Source organism: Cydia strobilella, chromosome 2, assembly GCF_947568885.1.
Source record: "Cydia strobilella chromosome 2, ilCydStro3.1, whole genome shotgun sequence".
NCBI lineage: Eukaryota > Metazoa > Arthropoda > Insecta > Lepidoptera > Tortricidae > Cydia > Cydia strobilella.
The window spans coordinates 18,016,592-18,041,740 of NC_086042.1; the positions used below are offsets into that span (position 1 = coordinate 18,016,592).

The following is a 25,149-nucleotide window of genomic DNA, read 5'->3' on the forward strand; positions in this document are numbered from 1 at the left end:
GCATAGTAAGCGAGCCCGACGGCTGCGTTTAACTACTGCATTATACAAATAAAAGGTTGCGTTCGCAACAATACTCTATTTTTACAAAATTAATTCATTAGCTCAAATCCCTCTCCTTTAACCTGTATAACTTTACGCATTCTACCATAGAATGAGTTGCACGCGGCACGCACTACCTCATATGTTATATCGTCCCATATCTTGACCAACCGATGCTTGAATGAATTTAAATTAATTCCCTGTGTGCTCCCAATCCCGCTGAGTATGTATCTTCATATATAAAAGTCCAACGGATTCAAGTATAAGATCTGTCAAATTTGTTCGCCACCAGTAATAAGTAGTCATCCCCATACAACTTTAGGATATTTTCTAGCATATGACCCTGCAACACGTTCTGAGTATAATGGTCTAGGTTAATTTTTACTCCCCGATTAATGAAGAGCAGTGGTAGTTAGCCTTTAGGTCTGGTGACATGGCACCCCGTACCATCACGAACGCTTTTGATTATATTTTTGACACGAACTGATGGTTTTCGACCAGGTTTGGGCCTGATTCTTGAAGATCCTGTTTTCTTAAATCGCTTAATGGTCCGAGATATGAACCTTACATTAATATCTATCTAAATGTAAAGCTTCTTAAATATCTCGCACGGTCGGAATTTTTGATTGAAAATATACCAATTTTTAAGAGACATTAAAGAGTTAGCCTGCTAGATAAAAGCGAAGTAACAATAATATCCTAGAAATACATGAGAGAAATATAAAACAGCATACTCGACACGAGAAGATTCAATCACCACATTAGCGTCGGTCTTTATAGCCGAGGTACTGTATCGGTGTGATAAGCTTTCCTACCACCGGACGGTTCTAAATCAGGGCTATCTGCTAATTGACTACATGCGCGTGTCAATTACTGAGAAGCTTCTGAAGCCTGACACATTGACATCTGATGGAAAGAAATGCTTGTTTATTAGTGAGATACCATTATGTTCCGGACGAATCGGACTGGACAACAAAATATACTAGTAGTTCGCCACGAACTGAGAACTCGTGATTCGACAAAAATAGTTAGTTTAAAAAATGGACTAAATAGTAATTTACAGGTAGGTACTTCTATCCATCTACTACTCAAGACATACAAGACTAACTAATAGCAACGTTGTCCATTCTGAAATAATTTATGACAAGTTATACGTACATACATCTTGTTTAGTTAAAGTGAACTCTGTTTTATTAATATAAATAAAAAAAACCATTAAAAGGTAATACTATTTAATAAAACATATATACCTATTTAATAGACACAATGTAAAAGAAAAACAATACAGAAAACTGCAACTAATGAGACAGCAAGGTTGCAGAACCAATCACATACTTTTTTGTTTACTTGTGTCATTTTGATGAGCACCGTTCCTGGATATTCCAACTTTCTCCTTAGCAGGGTCTCTGAAAACAAAAGCAGGCTTTAATTTTATATGTAGAAACAAAAAAAAAACATTTGTGCCTTCAATCTTATATGTATGTATGTATGTATGTGTGAGACATACTAACATTAAATAATTTTACGGTTTAGACTCACTTGTTTATAGTCACTCGCGCCCTCGCGCGGCATGTTTCGGAGAGCCGTTGCTCGCACTGTTAGTGCTTGAGAAAGGAGACCCAGGCCCTCCGAAACATGCCGCGCGAGTGACTAAAAACTAATGAGTCTAAACCGTAAAATTATTTAATGCAAACGACTCTTATAATAAACAACAAGTTACTGTCTCGTTTTAATTTCTGATTTACCTAGTTTATTGCACGTCTGTCAATTCGACCTGAATACTTTTTTTAAACTCAATACGCTTGTATTTTTTCAACCAAGAAATCATCATTCAGCCACCTTTCGACTGCGTTATCAGATCAAAGCTGGGGGTCTAGCCAAGATGACAATGGTTCACAGAGAAACGAAACGAACCGCTACCTGTCTGTGTGTCTGTATCGCATTGAAAGCTGATAGAGAGACAATAGCGTGTCGTTTCGTTTTTTGCAAAAGATTGTCATTATTTATGTACATCATTAAGGTAAGTAAAAACATGTACGTAAAACTGAATTATAAATGTAAAAATGTACGTGTATATATTGCTAAAAGAGGACCATGATTATTTTGTTTAGTGCCTAAAGGTACGTAATAATGATAAATTGACTCAATATATTTTGGTTAACTATTTTAGAATCGGAGCAACTAAACGCTGCATGGCATTTGTAATAACAAAGTGTGTTAGTATGAAGTTCAAAGTGACATTTCCACATTGTTCTGTCGAACACAAAGTCGGTGCAGAGTTTAGACGGACACTAATAGGCTTAATATTAATTTATAGCCCTTTTACCTGTATAGTTATTGAACTTACTTAGTGTTGAGGTATGGGTTCGTGATATTGACGAGAGGTGCCTCAGCCAGCAGCCAAACCATCAGACTTAGCAGCAACGACACGACCACCAACCCAAGAGAATGTATCAGCTGAAATTAAAAGCATACCCAATATAAGGTAGACGTCCGAGTGCTCGTCGCTCATTCGAAAGATGACAATGACAACAAGCTATCAACTACCAGGCAGGCATAGGTAGAAGTAAGTAAATTATAATAATTACTTACAGTTTCAAACAGATGATGTTTCAAATGATCTCTGATGGAAGAGGTTTGATACAAAAGCGCTATGTGTATGACATATAAGCCGTACGAGAGCCTACTGAGCGGCGCGAACACGGACCAGCTGAGGAACGGGTTGATGAGGGCTGCGGACAAGATTGTCACATTGTACAAGTATTTTATTTAGGTAAATCTTGTATCTCTAAAATAGGTGCCGTATTTCAGAAAAATCACACATTTATGTTTGAAACAGGCCGTTCGTTTTGCTTCATGCGACACAATACCTTAATCAAACGTAAGTGGTACGTAAAATAGTTAAGCAAAGGCCAAACATCATAATAAATGTTATAATAGGCACGTACATGGCTATGGATAAAGTAGGGTTTTTGATATGATAATATTGTAAATAAATTGGTCGCAGTAAGAATGTAGACCTACGTATAACAAATATCCTTCTACATTAAAAGTACATTATTGTCGAGGTTCGGAAGTAGCTACTTGCTGGCTGAGGATTTGTTTTGAATCCGAAGCCAGCAAGTAGCCTTCCAGCCGAGTCATATATAGTGCTTTTCTCAAAAATGGCGCAATGAATGCAAATATAATAGAAATATTTTACAGAAGCAACATTCTTATGTATATATTTTCACAGAACAAAAGTAAAAAGATTTGCTTTGCCGCCGTTTTATTTTTTTAATTAAAAATGGAAGTGTATTTTTCTGCTGAAAATACGCCAACCTATTTGAGACACCTAAATAGTCGCGGTACCAACATTGTAATAATAAGTACTGATCATCTGTTTGGCTGTTTAATGGACCTATGCCTTCATTTGATATGGTCACTTCAACTTTTAAAAAGTTTGGAACTCGACAAATAATGGAATTTGTTTTAACTTTTTAAATTTTTGACTGACCATAAACTACGCACTTCGCGCTCTACTTTTTAACCGGCAACGTCGACTTTGCCGTCCATTTTTGAGAAAAATTATATAATTTAATTAGATATAGTAAATCACTATACTTATACAGACCGGGATATGGACCGTGATTACCTTTTGTATTGTTTTCCGATATCCCCCACCCCTCGAAAAATCCCGGTCGATATAAGTCTAGTGAAACTAACCGTGAATCATTCAAAACTGTTATAGTGAATCACTTACGAACTTGGCCGTAAGTGCAAAAGATGACGACACCTATAACAGCCACGGCAAAGAGATTTCTTTCGAAAGCCACGAAGATGCAGGCCAACCATCCGTGGACTCTGTACACCAAGCACAGATGACCTAACGCCAGTATGACGAGCATTAGGTTCAAGGAGACATAAGTACCTAGGAATGACACCATCTGAAATGGTTAAAAAGTAATAAAAGAGGTAAAAAGCATCAATTAACCTATATGCTTGACAGATAAATAAATAAGCCCTTCTATTGTTTTGTAACGCTTAAGTACCTGCGTTTTCAGCAGGAATGTGAATGTGAAAGTGGCATGTTGTAACTTACAAAGTAAACTCTGGCAAAGTATCTTATAATTTGTAGATTGTTAACCAAGGGTTGAAAGGCACCCATTTCTGTCTACTAGTTTCGCGCTCGAACGCCGCGCAGTGAGAGCGCCAATAGTCCGAGACAGAAATGGTGCCTTTCACCTGAGTTAAACACTCTACTTTTCATATCGAATGCGAGGAAACCAAACTAGACAAGGCAATTTTGCAAAAGCAGTAATTAAGTACCTAATAGACCTACGGCCATGATTTTTTTCCTAAGGACTTTCTTGCAATCGGAGACTTTTCATGTGTGAAGATAAATAACCCCTAGCGAAAATCATTTAGATTGCAATATTTTTGAAAACGCATAATAGTTTGTTAACTGCACAGTAATTTTAAAATGATTTGTTCAATATAGCATCAAAATCAGCGGGATTGCATCTTACAAGCATCTTGTTTCAGTATGGTAACTTACTTTAGACCAGACTTTCCTGAAATCCTTGGGCTTGTAGATAGCCATTAGATAGCCGGCAGCCAGACCAATCGCGTAAGGGCCCATCCTGTTGTGTGTTTTGATGTAGAAGTTCCTAAAGGAGAGGTTATTTCTAATGTTTACTTCCAACCTGGAATAAAATTATATTTTAATATAACTTTATATTTAGATGATGAAACGCGAGTGACCGAAGTACTTGTTGCTTAGAATTATCTACCAACTTCCAAAACTCAAACAAAGCAAGCAAACAAGGGGCATTGTTCAGTTTACTTCTACCATATACATTAAGAATAAATATTAGGTAGATTATTCTTCAACATTACTCCATGCGTTTTATGTATTCCAGAGGTACAGTCACCATCAGATATATCGTACCGACCGAGGTGCTCAAAAATATCTAAATACGCACTTGACCATAGAGGCGTGCTCAGATATTTGTAAGCGCTTTGACCGCTCCGATATACCTGATGGCAACTTTACTGTACAGTCACGGAATTTGATTTATGTAGTATTTCGTATCTTGTAATGTAACAGCGAGAATCAATATGAATGCCGCTGGAGATCTCATACTACCATGGTATTGTCACTGTGAAAAGGTAAGAAATGATACAGAAATCAAATTTCTTGACAGTAGGTGCTTGTAGCATTAAAATTGAACATCAAAATAAATAAATAAACTTACCCGAGATTGTAAATTAGAATTGCTGGTAATTCATAGACGTATATGGTGATCATGGGCATTATGAAACAGATCACCAACACTATGGCGGCAGCTGCTGTGCCGATACGTGAGTTTTTGCGGTACACGTACAGAAGGACCAGCGTCATTATGTACAAATGGAAGTCGCAGGGGATGTACCAAGTGGCTGGGTGGCACTGGAAGTTATTATTTCTAATCAACGCTCTTATCGTTTTGTATAGTATCATTTGTGGCCTTTTATGTGCTGCTTGAGCCAATAAGACGACCAATAATGGCCATGGGTAGTTTAAATTGGTAAATTGCTAAAGTGTTGTAGGTACTTGGTTATATTCTTGAGTAATACAAAAAAACATGTCTTAAGTTTATTGTCTGCCGTAACTAACTACAGGCTGAGCAGGAAAATTAGGTCTAAATACAAAATTCGAAACAATAAGAGATAAGGAAATATTTTCAAAGGCAAAGAGGGTGACGCCGCAGGGGATGTTAGTGGGGTATTATCTTGCCCTCCCTCTGGCTAGCAGAGGATGTTACGGGAGGAGCGAGTCCCACATACCACCAATGGGCTTCCCCAGCCCGGGGGTGAGATGCGTAAATGCAATAACTTCTGCGTCAAAAGAAAAGTACTAGAAGTTCTATTTAGCTCTGGTGTTAAACAATATCTAAATTTACACAGATATAAAAAACATTTATCTCTAAATAGAATGGTGTTACGTGAAAAGAAACTGAACAGTTGTTAAGAAACTTCTATTTGGTAGAGTTCTTGTACTTCCAACCTAACAGGAATCGCTGTCAAATATTTCTGCTACTTCCACCAAAATGCGTCCATAAAAATTATTTGGAACGATTGCCCGAATTATTGTATGAAACCCATTTATTTGCGTATAATGGCAGAACCTGAATGCTAAGAGTTGGTCAATTGATAGTCCTTTGATACGTACGGGTTCCTATTTGTTGCCGTTTTTGTAAGTAATTGTGCAACCAATCCTTAAAAAAAAACCGGCCAAGTGCGAAACGCACTCGCGTTCCAAGGGTTCCGCACATTACACAATTTAAACAATGTATTTTATATGTGAAACGTAAATGAAACGTCTTTAAAAAACCCGTAGGGTTCGGATCAAAAACAACTAAGTAATTAAGTCCGACTCACGCTTGACTGCACATTTCTATTAGGTTTTCCTGTTATCTATAGGTAAAGAACTATTTTGTGTATTTTCTGCAAAATTTTAGACCTAGTAGTTTCGGAGATAAAGGGGGCTGTCATTTTTTGCCTATTTTCTTGAATAACTTCTAAACTGATTATCCGAAAATTATAAAAAAATATTAAGATTCTCAGAATAAGCTCTTTCATTTGATATGTAACGCGATATAGTTAAATGAGTAAATTAAAAAATAAAGTTTTTCCACTTAATTTTTTAATTTACTCATTTATCCCCCAAAAGTGGCCCCCATGTTTAAAATTCATTCATTTATGTTACACGTCCGTCTTTGGGTCACAAACTTACATTATTTATACCAAATTTCAACTTAATTGGTCCAGTAGTTTCGGAGAAAATAGGCTATGACAGAAGGACAAACAGACAGACAGACAGACAGACAGACGCACGAGTGATCCCTATAAGGGTTCCGTTTTTTCCTTTGAGGTACGGAACCGGAAACGGAAAATTAAAAGTTTTTTCGCACACATCTAACTATATTCAATAGTGAAGAATTAGTGCTTGTTTACAATCGGGATGCAACTAGGTACGGTATTATCCAGATACACGAAAAACCCTAGTGGAGGTGCAAATATGTATACGTTCATATTCACATGAAGCCTAGGGTAAAACAATTGTTAATACGTACCATTTCTAATGTGTTGTAATAATTCCCGACCATTAGTAGTGCCGGCAACCAGTTCTTCTCGCACATCTGTTGCTCGTAGAAAGCTATCTTGGAGTAGACAGGGCCGTCATCAGTATGTTTTGAGATATGGGCTAGGTAGAACACGGTCACGGCTAAAAGCACGATCAGTCTGTAAAAAAATGCATTCTGGAAGTCTGGTCTGCGGATTGTTGAATAAAACATCTAGTTCTAGTGGCTCCTCATCACACTAGTCTATGATAGCGATTGAAAAAAAATCATCCTCGGTCATTGAGTTGCCGTGTAGATGGTCGTGAATCTCTCTACACAATCACGGGTGGTACCTATCTATTTGCTGATAATGGGGCATTGTGAAAAGGAGATATGAAATAATTTTGCCTTAAAAGCTGAATCCCAAGCAGCAAATAGTTATTTGTGCAACAAGAGAGGAAAGTTGGTTTTTCTTGCGAGTGTTTATTTTGAGTCCCGAGAAAGCGAAAGATTCTTGAGCGTATTTTTTATTTTGAAAATATGTAAAAAATCTATGTTTTACCTTATATATCGTTTTAGAATATTCTTTATTAAACTGTATGGTCTGGTTATATCCAAAGTGGCAAGGCTTTTTCCCACTAGAAGGGCAGACAATGAGAAGAATGTGTCCACTAATACATCAAAATGAGTCGTAACAACCGCTAGTGCTGGTTTATCCGTTGCCATCTGAAAATCCATGGAATGCTTTTTTTTTATTTTATCAGTATATAGCATATATTGGAGTAGGTACTATTAAAGCTGGTAGTATAGCAGCACACGGGCGATATGTGTTCGCATAAGAGCTAACGACGAAAGGGTTTGCAACTTATTTTAAGTTGACTTTAAGTAAAATATTAAATATATCTGGCAATTCGTTTTTATTTAATTTAAAGTATTGTTAACGATAATATTGTCTTCGGTTACCGCGATAGTTACTCATGAAATAAAACTATGAAAACGGATTATATCGCGTATATTGAATTTATAATTCATCCCGACGTTTCGAACTCTTTACAGCGTTCGTGGTCAACGGGTGACTGAGGAAAAATTACAAAATGCAAAAATACCCACATACTAAAAAAAAAAAAAAAAAAAATAATGAACAATCATAGACTACAAACTTTAAGGCTGGTTGTACATGCAAAATCGGTTCATAAGGCTAGTTATACACTATAATTATTATTTTTTTTTTTTTTTTCAAGTAAAGATATATATTATATACGCGATAAAAACTATGCCGGCTCCAACCCTACACCACGGACCCGAGAAGATTTAATTCCCTCCTAAATTGTAGGAGGGTATCCCAATATGGGACCGGCAACAAAAAAATAATTATAGTGTATAACTAGCCTTATGAACCGATTTTGCATGTACAACCAGCCTTAAAGTTTGTAGTCTATGATTGTTCATTATTTATTTATTTTTTTTTTTTTTTTAGTATGTGGGTATTTTTGCATTTTGTAATTTTTCCTCAGTCACCCGTTGACCACGAACGCTGTAAAGAGTTCGAAACGTCGGGATGAATTATAAATTCAATATACGCGATATAATCCGTTTTCATAGTTTTATTTTATTGTTAACGATGTTCTGACATTTTCATTAGAAGAAATTTCATCCGGTAAGCGACCAATCGACCATGGGTAAAAAGTAGAGATGCCCTGAATAGGTAGTGATTTTGGTAGAATACCGAATACCTTATATTCAGCCCCTCTCTCGGCCGAAGCGCGGACTATTCGGCATGACATGCAAACATTTTGAGTCTTCATCTTCAGCAAGTAAATAAGTATTATTACCCGTTCGAAATCTAAGGCATTGCCAACAGAAGTTCCATGTGGAATTGCTATGCAGTGGATGAAGGCGACAATGATCGCCGTCAGGAAGCGGATGCCGTGCAAGCATGGTAGTTCATCCTCGTCTGATTTGAACACTGTATTCCAGTTGCGGCAGAGGCAGAACGATTTTGCAACGTGATTAACTAAGAAAACGTACAGATAATAAAAGTAATATAATACAGCTGGGAACGCTAAAATAATTCACTTTTGTTATCAGTTTATTGTATTGTAAATCCAATAAATTGTAAAGGTTTAATCATTACATCATCACGTACCGAATGAGTTAGAACTAGCGGTGACTGGGTACTCGCTAACATAGTATGTTGAAGCTACAGCTATGAACAGCAGCGCTGCAAAAGTGTACCTGGAAGGATTGGGTTATAACACTTATAACTATACAAAGGTAATAATAGTTATTTTCACCTCAGCAACTCGAACAAGCCTACTTTCGTCACTCCCTGGAGTGAGGAAAGTGCGACTTTCCTCACTCCAGGGAGTGAAACAAAGTAGTTTTTTAATTTACTGAAGGCCATGAACTGCCACTTCACACTTTTATTACATTTTTTTTTCTCTGTATTATTGTGTGTAATTCGAAATACATTTTAACCTTTAATATGTTCTCACTACAGGTGAAAAATTATGTATGCAACACGAGAGCAAAGTTATTTTACATCTCGTGTTATTGAGTCCCTCGCTGCGCTCAAGTTTCTAACTTAGAATCACACGCTTCGCTCGTGATTCAATTATATAATCTTCCGCTTTCTCGGGACTCAAAATAAACACTCGCGAGGAAAACCAACTTTCCTCTCTTGTTGCACAATAGTTATTTGTTATACAAGGGTGCAAAGTTGTATTTTACCCGCGAGTGTGGAATTGAAACATGAGCAAGCGAAAGGATTCTATAGTTGAAAATAGAATCCAGAGCGTAGCGAGTGTTTCAACACACGAGAAGTAAAATACATTTGCACCCGTGTGTAACACAAAACTTTTCCCCTCACTATAGCGAGGAAAGTGCAACATCCACAGGCGTTAGATCATCTTCATCACTGGAATCACTAATTTTTTTACGATATTATAACAGAAAACACTAGAAATTCTGATTTTTACGTGAGTCGGTGAGAACAGTAAAAATTTTGTTAACATTTCTGTTTTGAAATTGCATCGACTCAACTTGTGCGTTCAGAATTATATTTAACATCATTACAAAAAATCTAACGTTTCTTATGGAATTTTAAGGTTTATGACTTAAAATTATTAAATAAAGCTAAATTTGATATTTTTTATTAGATTCTCAAACCATTTATTTAATGATAATTAATATCGAACGAACCATTATCATGAGCGTTTTACGTTTCTTATGGAATTTTAAGGTTTATGACTTAAAATTATTAAATAAAGCTAAATTTGGTATTTTTTATTAGATTCTCAAACCATTTATTTAATGATAATTAATATCGAACGAACCATTATCATGAGCGTTTTACGTTTTGTTATCTGTCAAGCTACTTAAAACACGCTCCATCCAAGGTCAAATTACTTTCCCCACTAGTGGATAAAATGCGTTTTTCCCCGCTTGTTTTAAAGGATAATAGACGGCTTTCCGAGCTAGTGAGGGGAAAATAACTATTGTTTTACAAGGGGGCAAAGTTGTTGTTTAACCTCTCGTTCTAATATTGGTACGAGCGTAGCGAGTGGTTCGAAAAATGGAATCTTGAGCGTTTCGAGGGTTTTAAGACACGAGGGTTAAACAAATTTTGCCACCGAGTGAAACACAAAATTCACCACACTAACACAAGGAAAATACTAACTGTAAAATATCAAACAAAATTAAAGAAAATCGATACAAAATGAATGTTATGAAAGATTTATCATTCAAAATCATCATTTAAAAGTCAATTCTACCAGCAAATACAAGAAAACAACTTAAAATTTGCATTTGATTACTTTGCGTCACATGTGAACAAAATGTAACCTTCTTACCAGTTTTTGAACAATCAAGAGAGCCTTTACCAGCTGGTGAGGTTAAAAGATATTTAAAGCCACCTCACAAAGCAAATACAACTAATTGTATAAGTTGTAAAATATTAAATCAGTTTAAGTACTAGAAAGTACAAATCATAGTAAATGATGTGAATAAAAAATTAATACTAAGTCTAAAATATAATAAAATAATAAAAAAGATTATTAAATAGATCTAGTATGATCGTATGGCGAAATTTAGTAGTAGACTCGGGCACTTATTAATTAGACGAAATTGCTTCCTTTTTATTACTTCTTATAAAATTATCTTTTTATTATTCTTTTAATTCTTTTTTTTAATATGTTACGATTTAAAAAGCCAATTTGTCTAAGCCGTATTTTATCTGTAGATAGTCGGCGTTTTAAGATAATGAGTAAAATCTTACACAAACACATAATATCCCGTAGAATATTCCCTCGGGGCCGCAGCTTCCTCACAGTGGTGTATCGAGACGGCCGCCTCCCTGGAAGCCCGCAAGTACCCCGTGCTCATGAGCGCCTGCACAAACTTCTCCGCGGACTTGGTCGGACACCCCGCGGGAAGGCAGACCCCGTGAGCTATGTATGAGAAACTACGACCGAAGTGTGATTTAGTCTGAAATTACAAATCAAAATTAGGCTAGCCCAATCAATCGCGTGAAAATGAATAACTTTTCCAATGAATGAAGTTTTAACTTACGTCGAGGTAATAGTCCTCAGCCCTAACATAAGGATCGGAAACTTCTTCCATTTTCTTGACGCCATCTTTATTCATCTCTATTTCCGCTAAACAGTATTGAGTGCGTAATTCCGGGTGTGTTGCGAGCCAGGGCGGACGCAGGCACTGGTCGTAGCTCCCCAAGTGGTAGCGGGCGCCAAAGAAGATGCCCGTTGGCGACTGGTCGATGGAGTTCCATACTGTAACAACAGACGGTCATCAACCAGTCGTGCCTAAATAGGTAGATGCTCGTAATAACCATAGTTTAGGTTTTAGGTTACTAAAAGATTGATTTTTATTGTGAACTTTTGTTTATCCGTTTTTTTTTATTACACACATGCAAAACCACCAGCGTTAAACATTTCTACAAACTACAATCATAGAGTAACTTATACTAGAGCGGTACTGTCATAGTAAATTTTGTAACCCCAGTAAATTCACTGCCATCTGTCGACACACTTTAAAACTAAAATTGAAGATTTATAAAAATACAATAAAATGTATTTAAATATAGATAAATGATTTTTTTTATTTGCATTAATTATTTTTATGATTTTGACCCATGTTCTTTCAGTGATATGCGTTAAAATTGTTAAATAAACGAAACCGTCAACGCCATCTATACGACAGTAAGCCAAAACTAGTAGCGCCCTCTGAACGAGAATCAAATTTTCTTGATTTTCGAGGCACGTTTTTCCTTAGACTGTATACATCTATTACGGAGTTATATCTATCTTTGCTACAATTAAATTACAGAGCCAAGTTCTCACTTATAAAAATTGAATATATATGTATAACCTAAAGATCAAATAAAACTCAATTCAGTTACACCACAGATTATATAGTAGTTCTTACGAACAGATACTTATATCTCAAAGAAAACGCAAATACTTGTACCGTTTTGATACCTACACAAAATTATAATTGAGTGACATTTAACGCGCCGCTCCCCGCACCGCGCGCGCCGACACAACGCTAGGGTTGCCGACGCTTTTTTCAAATACTTAGGTGCCTTAGGTAGTTAGTTATAGATAGGTAGGTATATTAGATAGATAGTTAGATATCTATTTAACTATAAATGTGTCGTAATAAACATTACCTACATCTTTAAAACAATTTAATAGTACCTACGTAACTTGTAACTATCGTAAAAAAAATAACAGTAGGTGTAAGTACCTAATGTACCTATAATGAATACATAAATAAATATTTTATTTGTTTTGTTGTTTCCGCATACATCCACACTACAAGCTGTGTTATTTGTTCGTGACGAAGACATTTCTTTGGCATAGCGCGCGGTGACTTGCTACTGGCTTTTGATTTGTACCGCCGGCGAGACGAGATTCGTAGGTATATATCTGAGCCGACAAATGTATAATACTATATAGTAAGACGAGCCCAATTCTTCTCGTACTATTACGTACTATTAAGTACTGACTTAATACATCTTAAAACTCAGTAACATTGTAGATACTTATCAAATGAGAATAAGAGTTGTACTGGCTAATTAGTGTAATAAGAGAAGGGATCAATTTAAGAAACACTTCTGCTTTAAATTCTACTATCGATTTTAATACGTCATTGATTACGAATCTGGAATTATTCAAAACTATATCACACCACTTTGACGTAAAACTAAACGTTAATTAAAAGACGAATGGCTAGTTGATTAAAACAATTGTATAACGCTTCAAATTACCTACCTACTTAAAAATCTGTTTCCGTTTTTACCTGACTACGGGAAAGGTCATGATTTGAGTTGTTGCATATCGTCAAAAGTATCAAAACTACTAAGTCGATGTGTATGTTTGCTGTCTGTTTCTGTTAGTATAGATATGTCTGAAAAGGACATACAACAGAGTCTTCGTTATAAGGACTCCACTCGACTTTGTCACACAAGAAATCCAGTATTTCATTTCAAGCTAGATGAAAGTATTTGCATTAAAGATCAGATAACCAGCAAGTGCGAAACAACTATTGCAGGATGCCGAAATAGTTGGACATAATTAAATAAGTTGAATACTTTCTTATTTGTATGTTCTGATAACTGCACTATACGAATCATATGCGAGGATCAAGTTACTGCAGCACAGGCAGAAAAGTCTGGGGTTATCCTAGATAGGTACTCGGCCGGAGCTGCGTCATCAAGGGCGACGACTTCACCGTATTCTCACATAATGATCGATAGAGTGATAGTTATCTATTCTATACAACAAGAGAGCAAAGGTTTATATTTCTTCGAGTGCTTATTTTGAGCCCCGTGCAAGCGATAGATTCTATAATATCTAATTTTACGATATATTATATACGATCTAATTTTGAATCTCGAGCGTAGCAAGGGACTCAAAAGCGCACGAGATGTAAGATGTAAATAACTTTTCATTTCTCATGCTCTGAAAGAGGGTCATTGTTGTTCTAAAAGGTGTGCAGAAAATGATACATGTCTGCACTAGAGCATTTTACGTTCGAAGTACGATTTTTTGAATTTTTTTACGATAAGCAATTGAAATTTGAATTTAACACGTTCCCTGTGTAACTGGGAACAAGAAATCGACTCCTCGCGTGCATTTTTCTTTTTTTGTAAATACCTTTTATACAGTATATATTAATATATTTATGTATAAAAACACCATTAATGAGGACCGATTTTCCTATTTTCCCATTTTCCCGAGTGCCTCACATGTGATGCATACACGTATGAGCTTTCAAACTGGTGCCCACATGTGATGCATCCACGTATGAGCTTTCAAACTGGTGCCCATATGTGATGCATACACGTATGAGCTTTTAAACTGGTGCCCACAATGTAACGCATGCACGTACTAGCTCATTGCTCAGTGCATCACACATATCATTCATACACGTTTTAAGGCAATTTGTAATTTTTCTTGGATTTATATCTGTGGTCTACATTAGTCTATGCCATAAAAAGGAAAACTATGACAACAAAAATTGTATTAGGTTATAATCGCGCCAAGAAAGGCATGATATAGCTAGCTGATCAGCTGACAAGTCATCACCTCATCACCTGTTCGCAAGACTTGTTTTTGGTATAAAAAATTGCGGCTGATTTGATGTCTGTTGCGATTTGTAATGCAGTCTCTCTTGACAGGCCACGAAATAGTCATCAGCTATCTTCTTGGCATTAAAGATAGGTACCGAACCTTCGGCTGGACCAACGATTAAATCTACCTTATCCCGCCACCATGAACTGACAAAAATTCCACGCCGTAACAATAGAATTTTTAGAAAACGCGTTGAGTACTATAAATTGATGCCTGAACACTCAGTGAACAGGGAGGACACCTACAGAAGCTAGCAAAAAGGCGAAGCAAACAGACAGTATTTGATGAGTAAAAAGCAGTGTCTCTTCGATGCTACAATGTTTGCCATTATTGTATCTTGGATTAAAACTACTTAATTTTGTAGATTTATTTTATTGGAGCGAAGCAATACACAACACCCGACACTGCAGAAGAGAGCGTTCCGTTTTACACATACTACACTCTCCCGGACTAATCCTAAAACTAATCTAGTTTTACTTAAGTCTAATTACATGGCAGAGGATTATTTATTAATCCTAGTGTAGTCCTAAATGAACTACATCAGTCATAGTGTGCTTTGAACCACTCTACATAGCTTGGATAATGAGTTGTTCAAAACAAGTACATATCTTGGCATCATTTATAAATAAATACAAGTTAAACTTGGCCTACGATACAAAACTTAACGCTAATTACTATCGACATCATCATTACAATACACCATTTGATCAATATGACGTTTCCACATCATACCTTGAACCTCAATTATATAAGTTAAATCTGGAACAGATTCTGACACAATTTTTCCTACACACCAAGGTTTATGGCCTTTTCTATAGTCTCTTACCATCACTTTTTGCCCTGTTACAAATTTAACTTTTCTTTTACATGCTTCTCTCCCCTCCCTTTCAGATAAACTTTCAATTATAGGTGGAGGTTTAAGGCAACTAAATCTATTCCTTAATTCCCTCCCCAGCAACAAACGAGCCGGCGTTTCACCTGTAGTCCTTTGAGGTGTGGTTCTATAATCAAACAAAAATAAATTGATTGCCGAGTTGATACTGCATCCACTCTCTCTTATTTTGGTAACGGCTGATTTGAAAGTTTGTACAAATCGCTCTGCGGCTCCGTTGGTCGCTGGGTGGTAAGGTGGCGCAAATGTTTGTTTAATGTTATTCTCTTTACAATAGTTATTAAATTCCGTACATGTGAACGTAGTCTGATTATCTGTGACTAGTTGGTTCGGATATCCAAACCGGCTGAATAATTTATCTAGTACATCAATTGTTTTAGCGGCTGTCATGTTTGACATTTCAAAGGCCTCGGGCCATTTACTGTAGCTGTCTATAATTACTAAATACATTTTATTATAATATGGCCCCAAAAAGTCCGCATGAAGTCGATACCACGCTGTAGGTGGCGTTGGCCATGTTTGCGGGGATTTTATGGGATTTTTAAGATTTGATAAACAGATTATACATGACTTTCCAATATTTTCTATTTCTGAATTTAAATTAGGCCACCAAAAATATGACCGTGCTATTTCTTTCATGCGAATAATGCCAAAATGTGTTTTATGCAAACTTTTTAACACTGCTTTTTGATTTATTTCTGGAATTATTACTCTATGTCCCCAAAGTAAACAGCCCTGATCCACACTTATTTCATTTTTCCTATTATAAAATGGTAAAAATTCAGCCTTAATATGATTTTTATTGGGCCAACCTGTTCTACAATATTCAATTATTTGACTCAAAAGTAGATCCTTTTCTGTATTTTCTTGTATTATTTTGAAATTCAAATAGTCTATTTCAGAGCTGTTTGTATATATTACATGCATAAAATTATCTACATTATATATTGAATGGGCATGTTGGCTGGTACATTCTTTATTGTCAGGATTTCTGGACAAATAATCTGCTGGATTATTGTTAGTTTTTATGTGTTTAATTTTGTAGTTAAAAGCTGAGAGGAATATAGCATAGTGTTGTAGCCGCTTTGCAGCCATTTTTGGTATACCTTTAGTTGGTCCAAAAATCCTGACTAGTGCAGAACTGTCCGTTTCCAATTCAAATTGTCGGCCATAAATATAGTTGTAGAACTTGGTGACCGCAAACACTATTCCCATGGCTTCTCTGTCTATGGCAGCATATTTTTGTTCAGTATTGTTTAATTTTTTGCTTGCATATGCTATGGGCTTAACTATACCATTTTGGTCCCGGTTAGATAGAACGGCTGCTAGTCCATAGTTTGAGGCATCACAAGTTACTATTATTGGGAGGTCCGGGTTGAAATGTCTTAAATTGTCTGCGGAGGCTAATTTATTTTTTATTGTGTCAAAAGACTTTTGACAGTCCGCTGTCCAGTTAAATCTATTTATTTTAGTACATTCATATAATGGACTAAGAATCTTGGCCATGTCCTTTAGGAACCGGGAGTAATAATTAACTTTACCTAAAAATGATTTTAACATTGTCAGATTAGTTGGTGCAGGAACATTTAACAATGGCTCAATATTTGATTTTATGAGACTCATTCCCTCTTTATTTATGCGAAAACCAAACACATCTATGTGGCTAGTGAAGAGCTTACATTTTTCTGGTTTTAATTTAAAATTACATTCTTGTAGTCGTTTAAGCACTTTGACCAGGGTTTCATAAGTTTCTTGCAAACTTTTCCCTGCCACGTAGATGTTATCAATAAACACAATTGTGTTTGGTATACCTATCAGTTTTTTACACATTAGTCTTTGAAAAGACCCAGGCCCAGTATTAACTCCATAGGGTAAGTATTTGTACTTATATGTTCCAAATTCTGTTACAATGGTGGTTAGCAATTGGCTCTCCTCAGTCAAAGCAGCTTGTAAGTAAGCTTCCCGAAGATCGAGCTCGCAGTAGTATTCTCCCTGTTTTAAAGTTTCAAAAATGTCCTCCACATGTGGGAGGGGGTAATGGTCTATTTCCAAATTTGGATTTAAAGTGACTTTATAGTCCCCACAAAGTCTTACAGAGCCGTCTGGTTTTATAATTGGTACTACCGGCGTACCCCATTGACTCTGTTCGACTGGCACTATGCGACCATTTTGCTGTAATCTAACAATTTCATGTTTTACCTTATCTCGCAGTGCATACGGCACACGACGAACAGGCAGAAACTTGGGTACGGCATCTTTTTTTAATTTTAATGAAATCGCTTCACCTCTGAATGTACCCCACCCAGGGCTGAATACTGTTGCGAACTCCTGATCAATTAGTTGTTTGGCATCTGAAACATTTTTTACCAATATATTAGGATGACAATAAGCTACATTTTTAAAAGTTGGAGGCCACATATTTAATTGACTTAACCAATCCCGACCCATTAAACAAGGTGTCGAGTCATGCGACACATATATATTTAATTTTTTGTATTTATTATTATACTGCACTGGTACATTACAAATAATGCCCAGAGGCTGGGATTCTGATTGGTCGAAATTTCGAAATATGGCTTTTGATTTTTCCATAGTATATTCTTTTAAATATTTTTTGTGGAATTTAAGAGGCATCACTGACACTTCGGAACCAGTGTCCACTTCAAACTGTACTTTCTGTCCATGACCTATGGTCAGCTCTATAAAATGTGGTGGTATCCTACTTACTCTGTCAAAGGTATAAGTTGGATATTCTTCGTATAAGTTTTTTATGTCTTCCAATCCTTGGTCCTCCGTTTTTTCTTCATTTGTTACCTCCAACATATTTGTCTGTCGATACTTCTTTGGGCACATTTTATATATGTGACCTTGTTGACCACATTCCGAGCAAAACTTTGTCTTCAGTGTACAATCTTTTTTCATGTGATTATCTTTTCCGCAGCAGAAACACTTACTTTTCGTGTTATTATTATTATTCTTCTTTGAGGGTGCATACCTCTGTCTTGGCATTTTGGAATTAGGTTTGACATATGAAATATTGCTAGTTTCTTCTTCTCCATTGGCTTGCTTATATGCAGACTCTACTGTTTTTGCTAATTTTATAAGGTCTTCTAATTTAGCCTCGGCACTTTGTTTCATCAATTCAAATTTAATTAGCTTAGAGTACACTCCGTCAACAAGTTTTTCTTTAATCTGGTCCTCTTCATCTTTGAATTGGCATTTCCGAGATAATTTTCGGAGATTTAACACATAGTCATCCACTGACTCCGTAGGGAGTTGGTTGCGTCGTCTAAACTCGGCCCTGTCTAATAGTGGGGTCTTAGTGTGTTTATATTTTTCTCTTAGCGTGTCGCATAACTCTTTGTAAGTTAATGTTATTGGTTTTTTTGTCTTACATAGAATTTGTAGTGTTTCAAACACATTTGAGGTTATTTTAGTAATAAGCAATGCCACTTTTTTTTCTTCTGGTACATCATTTAAGAGTATTAAAGATTCTAACTGTTGCTCGAAGACCTCCCAATTGTCTCCGTTAAATGGTTTTATTTCGTAGTTTGTCATGATTTTGTGTTTTAAAATTTTAGGTTGGCTTTGCACAGTTTGCACTTGATTTTGGTAGTAATCACTTAACAATTTCCTTAACGCGTCCACAGTTGGATTTTCCGGGCACTGTAAACCTTCTTCACTTATTATTTTTATTAAAATGTCTTTTCCACACCGGTAAATGTAACTCCTTTTTCCTTGTTTTACCAAAGATATTAGAACATCGGCGTCTTCTGCTTCTGCCAAACTATTATCATTTTTATTCTTACCCTCAGTGACACCTGTCATAATAACGTTTCATTACACGTTCAGTCGGTCCATGAATGTTAGTAACAACGATTTATCAAGGTACCTTTTAATTTGTAGATAACCTCAAAGTGCGTTTGCCACCGCCATTATCATCACATATTTTGAAGTAATTTATTTCTTACTTGTGACCGATTTTATGTTCTTCTGGTTAATTTAGTCGTTGCACCGTGCTGTCCGAGTGTCCTCGTCGCCAATATTGTATCTTGGATTAAAACTACTTAATTTTGTAGATTTATTTTATTGGAGCGAAGCAATACACAACACCCGACACTGCAGAAGAGAGCGTTCCGTTTTACACATACTACAGCCATTAAAGAAAAATTCCAGGAATTTCTGAGTAGGTTTTTACAAATTTATTTGATTATTATTTTATTTAAATTATCATGTGCTTTAAATGCAATTCATTCATTGTGTTTTGTTATTTAAAATAAAAATGTATATTTTTTGTGTTAATATTTGTAACAGCCATAACCAGGAAATATTATAGAAAATGTCATCCGGACACACGTGTTTTCTGTCAAAGTTTTCGTGGCCAGTATGTGCACGCAAATAAAAAACATCTAGCTCACACGTGTAAATTTTGGCAATGCTTTAAGTTTACAAGGGGTCGTGCATCATCCGTGATGCATGCACGTATCATATATACCCTAAAATGCTACACATATGATGCATACACAGGGAACGTGTTAAATGGATTTGTTATACAATTTCCATTCTGATATTTGACTCTCCATTCTATAAATAGAGACACTTTTGCCTAAATTGTTAACTGAAGGTAGGGTACCTAAAAATACTATAAAAAATTATACTTGGTCATGTTTTAAAAAAGACATGCATTTTACTTTCCTCGTATTCGAAATGAAAAGTAGAGTGTTTAACTCGGGTGAAAGGCATCATTTCAGCCTCGGACTATTGGCGCTCTCACTGCGTTCGAGCGCCAAAAATACCTCGGCAGAAATGACTCCCTTTCATCCCTTGGTTAACAATCTACTATTGATCTCGTGTAGTACACAAGATTTTTCACCTCACCAGTAAGAACTGTATTTGGAAGAAAAAATCGAATCTGAAAAAATGTAATCCTTCTTCATCACTTTTTCACTCATGTTTTCATAAGGTATTCTAAAAATTAAGTGTGATTACTGCGATAAAATACAATAACAAAACGAAAGAAACTTCAATGAAATAGGAAAATTCCATCGACTATTTTTTTTTTTTAAATTGTAAGATACGGTCCGAATTACGGCGGCTATTTGTCAACTACAGTAGAGATTGTTAAAATTAGAATTATTAATATTTCGTGATAAACTTCATTATTCTAATTTTACAATAAAATACGTAAAATATAGTGTTTCTATCAAATTTTAAACTAATTTTATTAATTAAATATTACGAATTCATACGCGTCTGTTTTGGAACGTTGCGTTCTGACCCTGACACTCTGATAGAGAAAGATAAGATAAGAGGAAAGAGAAAATAGTGCCATGCGTTGTCTTTATCACCGACCGGGCATTTTTTCACGGTCGGGTTATGGCATCATAGCAAGGAGGCTATGGCGATATACCGAAATTTATAAGAGTGAAAGAGAAAAGACATTGGACATGCAAACCGGTTAAATTGCGTAGTTACATTTTATATGAATATTCTCTCTTACCCCCGGTCGCTCGGTGGTGCGTCTATAACTACTTGTATATACTATGTCTATAGTTTTGACGTATTTCAGGGGTCTATTATAAACCGTTAATATACCGTTGAATGACATCTGAACTTTTTTTGTCTCTTTCTTTTTGCTAATGGCGTGAAAGGGACAGAGGGAATACAATTCAAGTATTTCGAACTTGTATAGGTCCCTCACGTTGAAATGACATTCGAATATAAAGGTCACTAGAATGACATTTTGTCTCACTCAGTGAGCAAAATGCGATTTTGCTCTCTGCTTTTAACAAGCAAGGTACCCTAGTATATATAACACAGATAACAGAGTTGAACTCGAACAAATTCGAACTTAAATTAAACAAATGAAGACAGAGACAGTACTACAAGGTGACATTTCATATCACGACGTGCATCAATTCTCCATCATTTTATCTACTACCTACTCTTCGCTGCGCTCATAGCAACAGGATAATCGTCTGGCGCCACTTGCGTCGTCGCCGTAGCGGAAGCGCCGACATTAATTCGGAACTTCAGGAGCAGAGAATACCAACTCCTCTTGTGGTGTTTTTTAAATGTAGACAATTTTTATGTACTTAGTACTTACCCCATGTAGCCCATAACGTAGAATTCTTAACATTTTCCAAAATGTTAAATATTTTGTCACGGCAGGGCACCTCATCAGCATCCCATTCATTTTTTGACAGTTTGTCAAATATGTGGTCCAGATTAGGGATCTCTAATATTGGTTCCTTGGCAAGAACATTCGCTGAAAAAAAAAACTGTAGCAATATTTTACTGGCAGGTGTCAGGTTTTATATTTTTAACCAACTATCGAAGGAGCATTAATGTCATGATAGTTATAAAGTTAAAAAGTAACTTTTCATCACACTCGCTCAGTAAATGTGGGATTGCACGCAGGCTTAGGGAGAACTATAGAAAAAGCGTTTTCCCTAGGGAGTTATGAAGTTTCTAGTATCATAATTAACAGTTTTTGGATTTATACTTCATTTTTGTATCGCAAGTGTGATGAAAAAAATTGTGTGTGACTCGGGGCGTAATAATATTGTACTCGAGTCTTTAAATCGCACCGGCAAGCCGTCGCGATTTAACTATACTCTCGTTTGCAATATTTAACTTACGCCCCATGTTGCACAATGTACTATTACATATATAGTAGTTTTAGACTTGCTGTGTAATTCCAAATTTGAGATTTGGCAGTTTTGTTTAGTGTCACTATCAAGCGATACTTAAGGGTTATACGAGTATGCTGAAAAAAACCTCTCCGGAAATCCAAATAAGTAATTCACAAGAGGGCATTATTTTACTAAAACATTATGAATACCTCCATTATTTATCAATCCATTATTTTGTAATCATTATTATCATCTTAATACTCCGCATATTGGAACTAACTATTTACCTACTTGATAAGATATTGCGCTTGTTCAAATAACACAATATAAACCGAAGTATATAGGTATTAGTTTCCAAATAACGATTGAATGTTATTTAAGTTTAATATATTTTGTTTACTTATCACATTGCATAATGAACTCTCGGGTGACCGGGTGTAATTTCACATCGACGATGTACGAAAAGTAGATTTTTAACCAAGGGATGAAAGGCACTCATTCCTGCCGAGGTAGTTTGCCGCTCGAACGCAGTGACTGCAGTGAGAGCGCCAATGGGCTGAAATGATGCCTTTCACCCGAAAACACTACTTTTCATGTGTAATATGTACGAGGAAAGTAAAATGCATGTGTTTTTAAAAAACATGACTAAGTACTTATAAATTTTTGGGTCACAACACCAAAGATTGAAGACTTAGGTATATTGACCGGGATATGGACCGTGATTACCTTTTGTATTGTTTTCGAGCTTCCGATATAAGTCCCCCCCCCCCTCCCCTCCCGCCCCATATATCCCGGTCGATATAAGTCTAGTTAAACTAACGGTGAATCACTCAAAACTGTTACACCAAAGATTACCCGCGAAATACCATTAAAAGAACAAAAAAAAAAACAATCCTCGCATAACTCATGATTATTTTCGATTATCATTAAGTAGTATTCACTTTTAACTTCAGAAAAAAAAACGTAAAACCTTACCAAAAACAAAAGACAACACTACACTTTTAAACAACATTTTAAGCTAATTTTAACTGTGTATCATAAGAAGTATTTGGTTTAATTTATTTACTTAATGAGACGTGCGTCACGTTCGGCGTTTAGCGAAGACTTATCCTGTAGGTACATAAGTACGTACCTAATTTATACTTATGTGCGACTAACTCTTGCGCATCGCATACAAAGAAATACTTTGTTAATTAGGTGAACCGACGTTTACACACCCAATTAATTTTACCTATCATATCAATAGGTACATATTTGAACTTGAGAGTTCAATTCGGGCGAGCATAAGCGTCGCTCTGGATTGCTAGACGATACCGACAAAATACCGATAAGACGCACCGATAAAAAAATAGGGCAATCTAATAAAAACAAAAAAATAATTTATAATATGTATTTTTTTTTTCTTATAAACTAGGGCATTGTTAAATGAAGACATAAAAAAATACTTGTCTTTCAACTTAACAAAATAACCTAATTTTTAGGGTTCCGTACCCAAAGGGTAAAAACGGGACCCTATTACTAAGACTGTCCGTCTGTACGTCTGTCACCAGGCTGTACCTATCTCATGAACCGTGATAGCTAGACAGTTGAAATTTTCACAGATGATGTATTTCCGTTGCCGATATAACAACAAATACTAAAAACAGAATAATATAAATATTTAAGTGGGGCTCCCATACAACAAACGTGATTTTTTTTGCTGTTTTTTTCCGTAATGGTACGGAACCCTTCGTGCGCGAGTCCGACTCGCACTTTGCCGGTTTTTAAGTCTGATTTTGAATTTGTTTACCTTGTCTTGCAACAAAGAATATTTACTTTACTTACTTAAATTGAAACGCTCAATAGTGTTAATGTTATTTGACTTGCGTTTTTAGGGTTCCATACCAAAAAGGTACAAAAGGAACCCTTGGTGCGACTGTCCGTCTATCTGTCACATTGCTAAACATCTCGAGAACTACTGAAGCTATCGATTTGAAATTTGAAATAGCGAAGCGTAATTTTCGAAACTTTTGAAATTTTTACATAATAACAAAGAGGATATAATAGGATAGAGCGGTACTGTCATAGTAAATTTTGAAGCCCCAGTAAATTCACCGCCATCTATCGACACACACGATTAAACCTAAAAATTAAAATATAAAAAAATGTATTTATGTATGGATAAATGATTTTTTTATTTGCAATATTTGTATTAATTATTTTTATATTATTTTCACTGATATGCGTTAAAATTGTTAAATAACAAACAAAACCATCTACGCCATCTTTACGAGAGTAGGTCAAAGGTAGTGACGCCATCTGATCGAGAATCTAATTTTCTTGATTTTCGAGGCACGTTTTATCCTTAGACTGTATCCATCTATTACGGAGTTATATCTCTTTGATAAAAATAACATTATCATAAATATTACAGGAAAAATATAATCACATATCTATCTTAAAAACTTTTTTTAATTATCAAAAAGCATTTTCTAATTGAATTTGCAATTTAAGCCCATTTGCAGGTGTTTGTTGTACTTGAAATGTCTATGAGATTATACTAAAAATACCTTCCTTCAAATAAAACAAAAAATTTTGAAATCGGTTTACATGATAAAGAATTAAGTATCCTTAAAAACCGGCCAAGTGCGAGTCGGACTCGCGCACTGAGGGTTCCGTATTTTTTAGTATTTGTTGTTTTAGCGGCAACAGACGTACATCATCTGTGAAAATTTTAACTGTCTAGCTATCACGGTTACAGCTGAGCTGAAATACAGCCTGGTGACAGACAGACAGACGGACAGACGGACCAACGGACGGACAGACGGACAGCGGGGTCTTAGTAATAGGGTCCAGTTTTTACCCTT

General features: G+C 35.9%; 1 protein-coding gene across 1 annotated transcript; it reads right to left on the minus strand.

Annotated features, from left to right (window-relative positions):
* Positions 1 to 1,289: 1,289 nt before the first annotated feature.
* On the minus strand, positions 1,290 to 23,330 carry LOC134753036 (nose resistant to fluoxetine protein 6-like). Its single transcript, XM_063688800.1, has 14 exons — positions 23,279 to 23,330; positions 21,775 to 21,936; positions 11,694 to 11,911; positions 11,401 to 11,609; positions 9,271 to 9,359; positions 8,957 to 9,138; positions 7,687 to 7,850; positions 7,137 to 7,305; positions 5,277 to 5,470; positions 4,577 to 4,724; positions 3,782 to 3,965; positions 2,632 to 2,771; positions 2,387 to 2,496; positions 1,290 to 1,445 (listed from the first exon to the last, which is right to left on the minus strand). The coding sequence occupies exons 1-14, from the start codon at positions 23,313 to 23,315 to the stop codon at positions 1,367 to 1,369; spliced, it is 2,085 nt and encodes a 694-aa protein (XP_063544870.1). The 5' UTR covers positions 23,316 to 23,330; the 3' UTR covers positions 1,290 to 1,366.
* Positions 23,331 to 25,149: the final 1,819 nt, after the last annotated feature.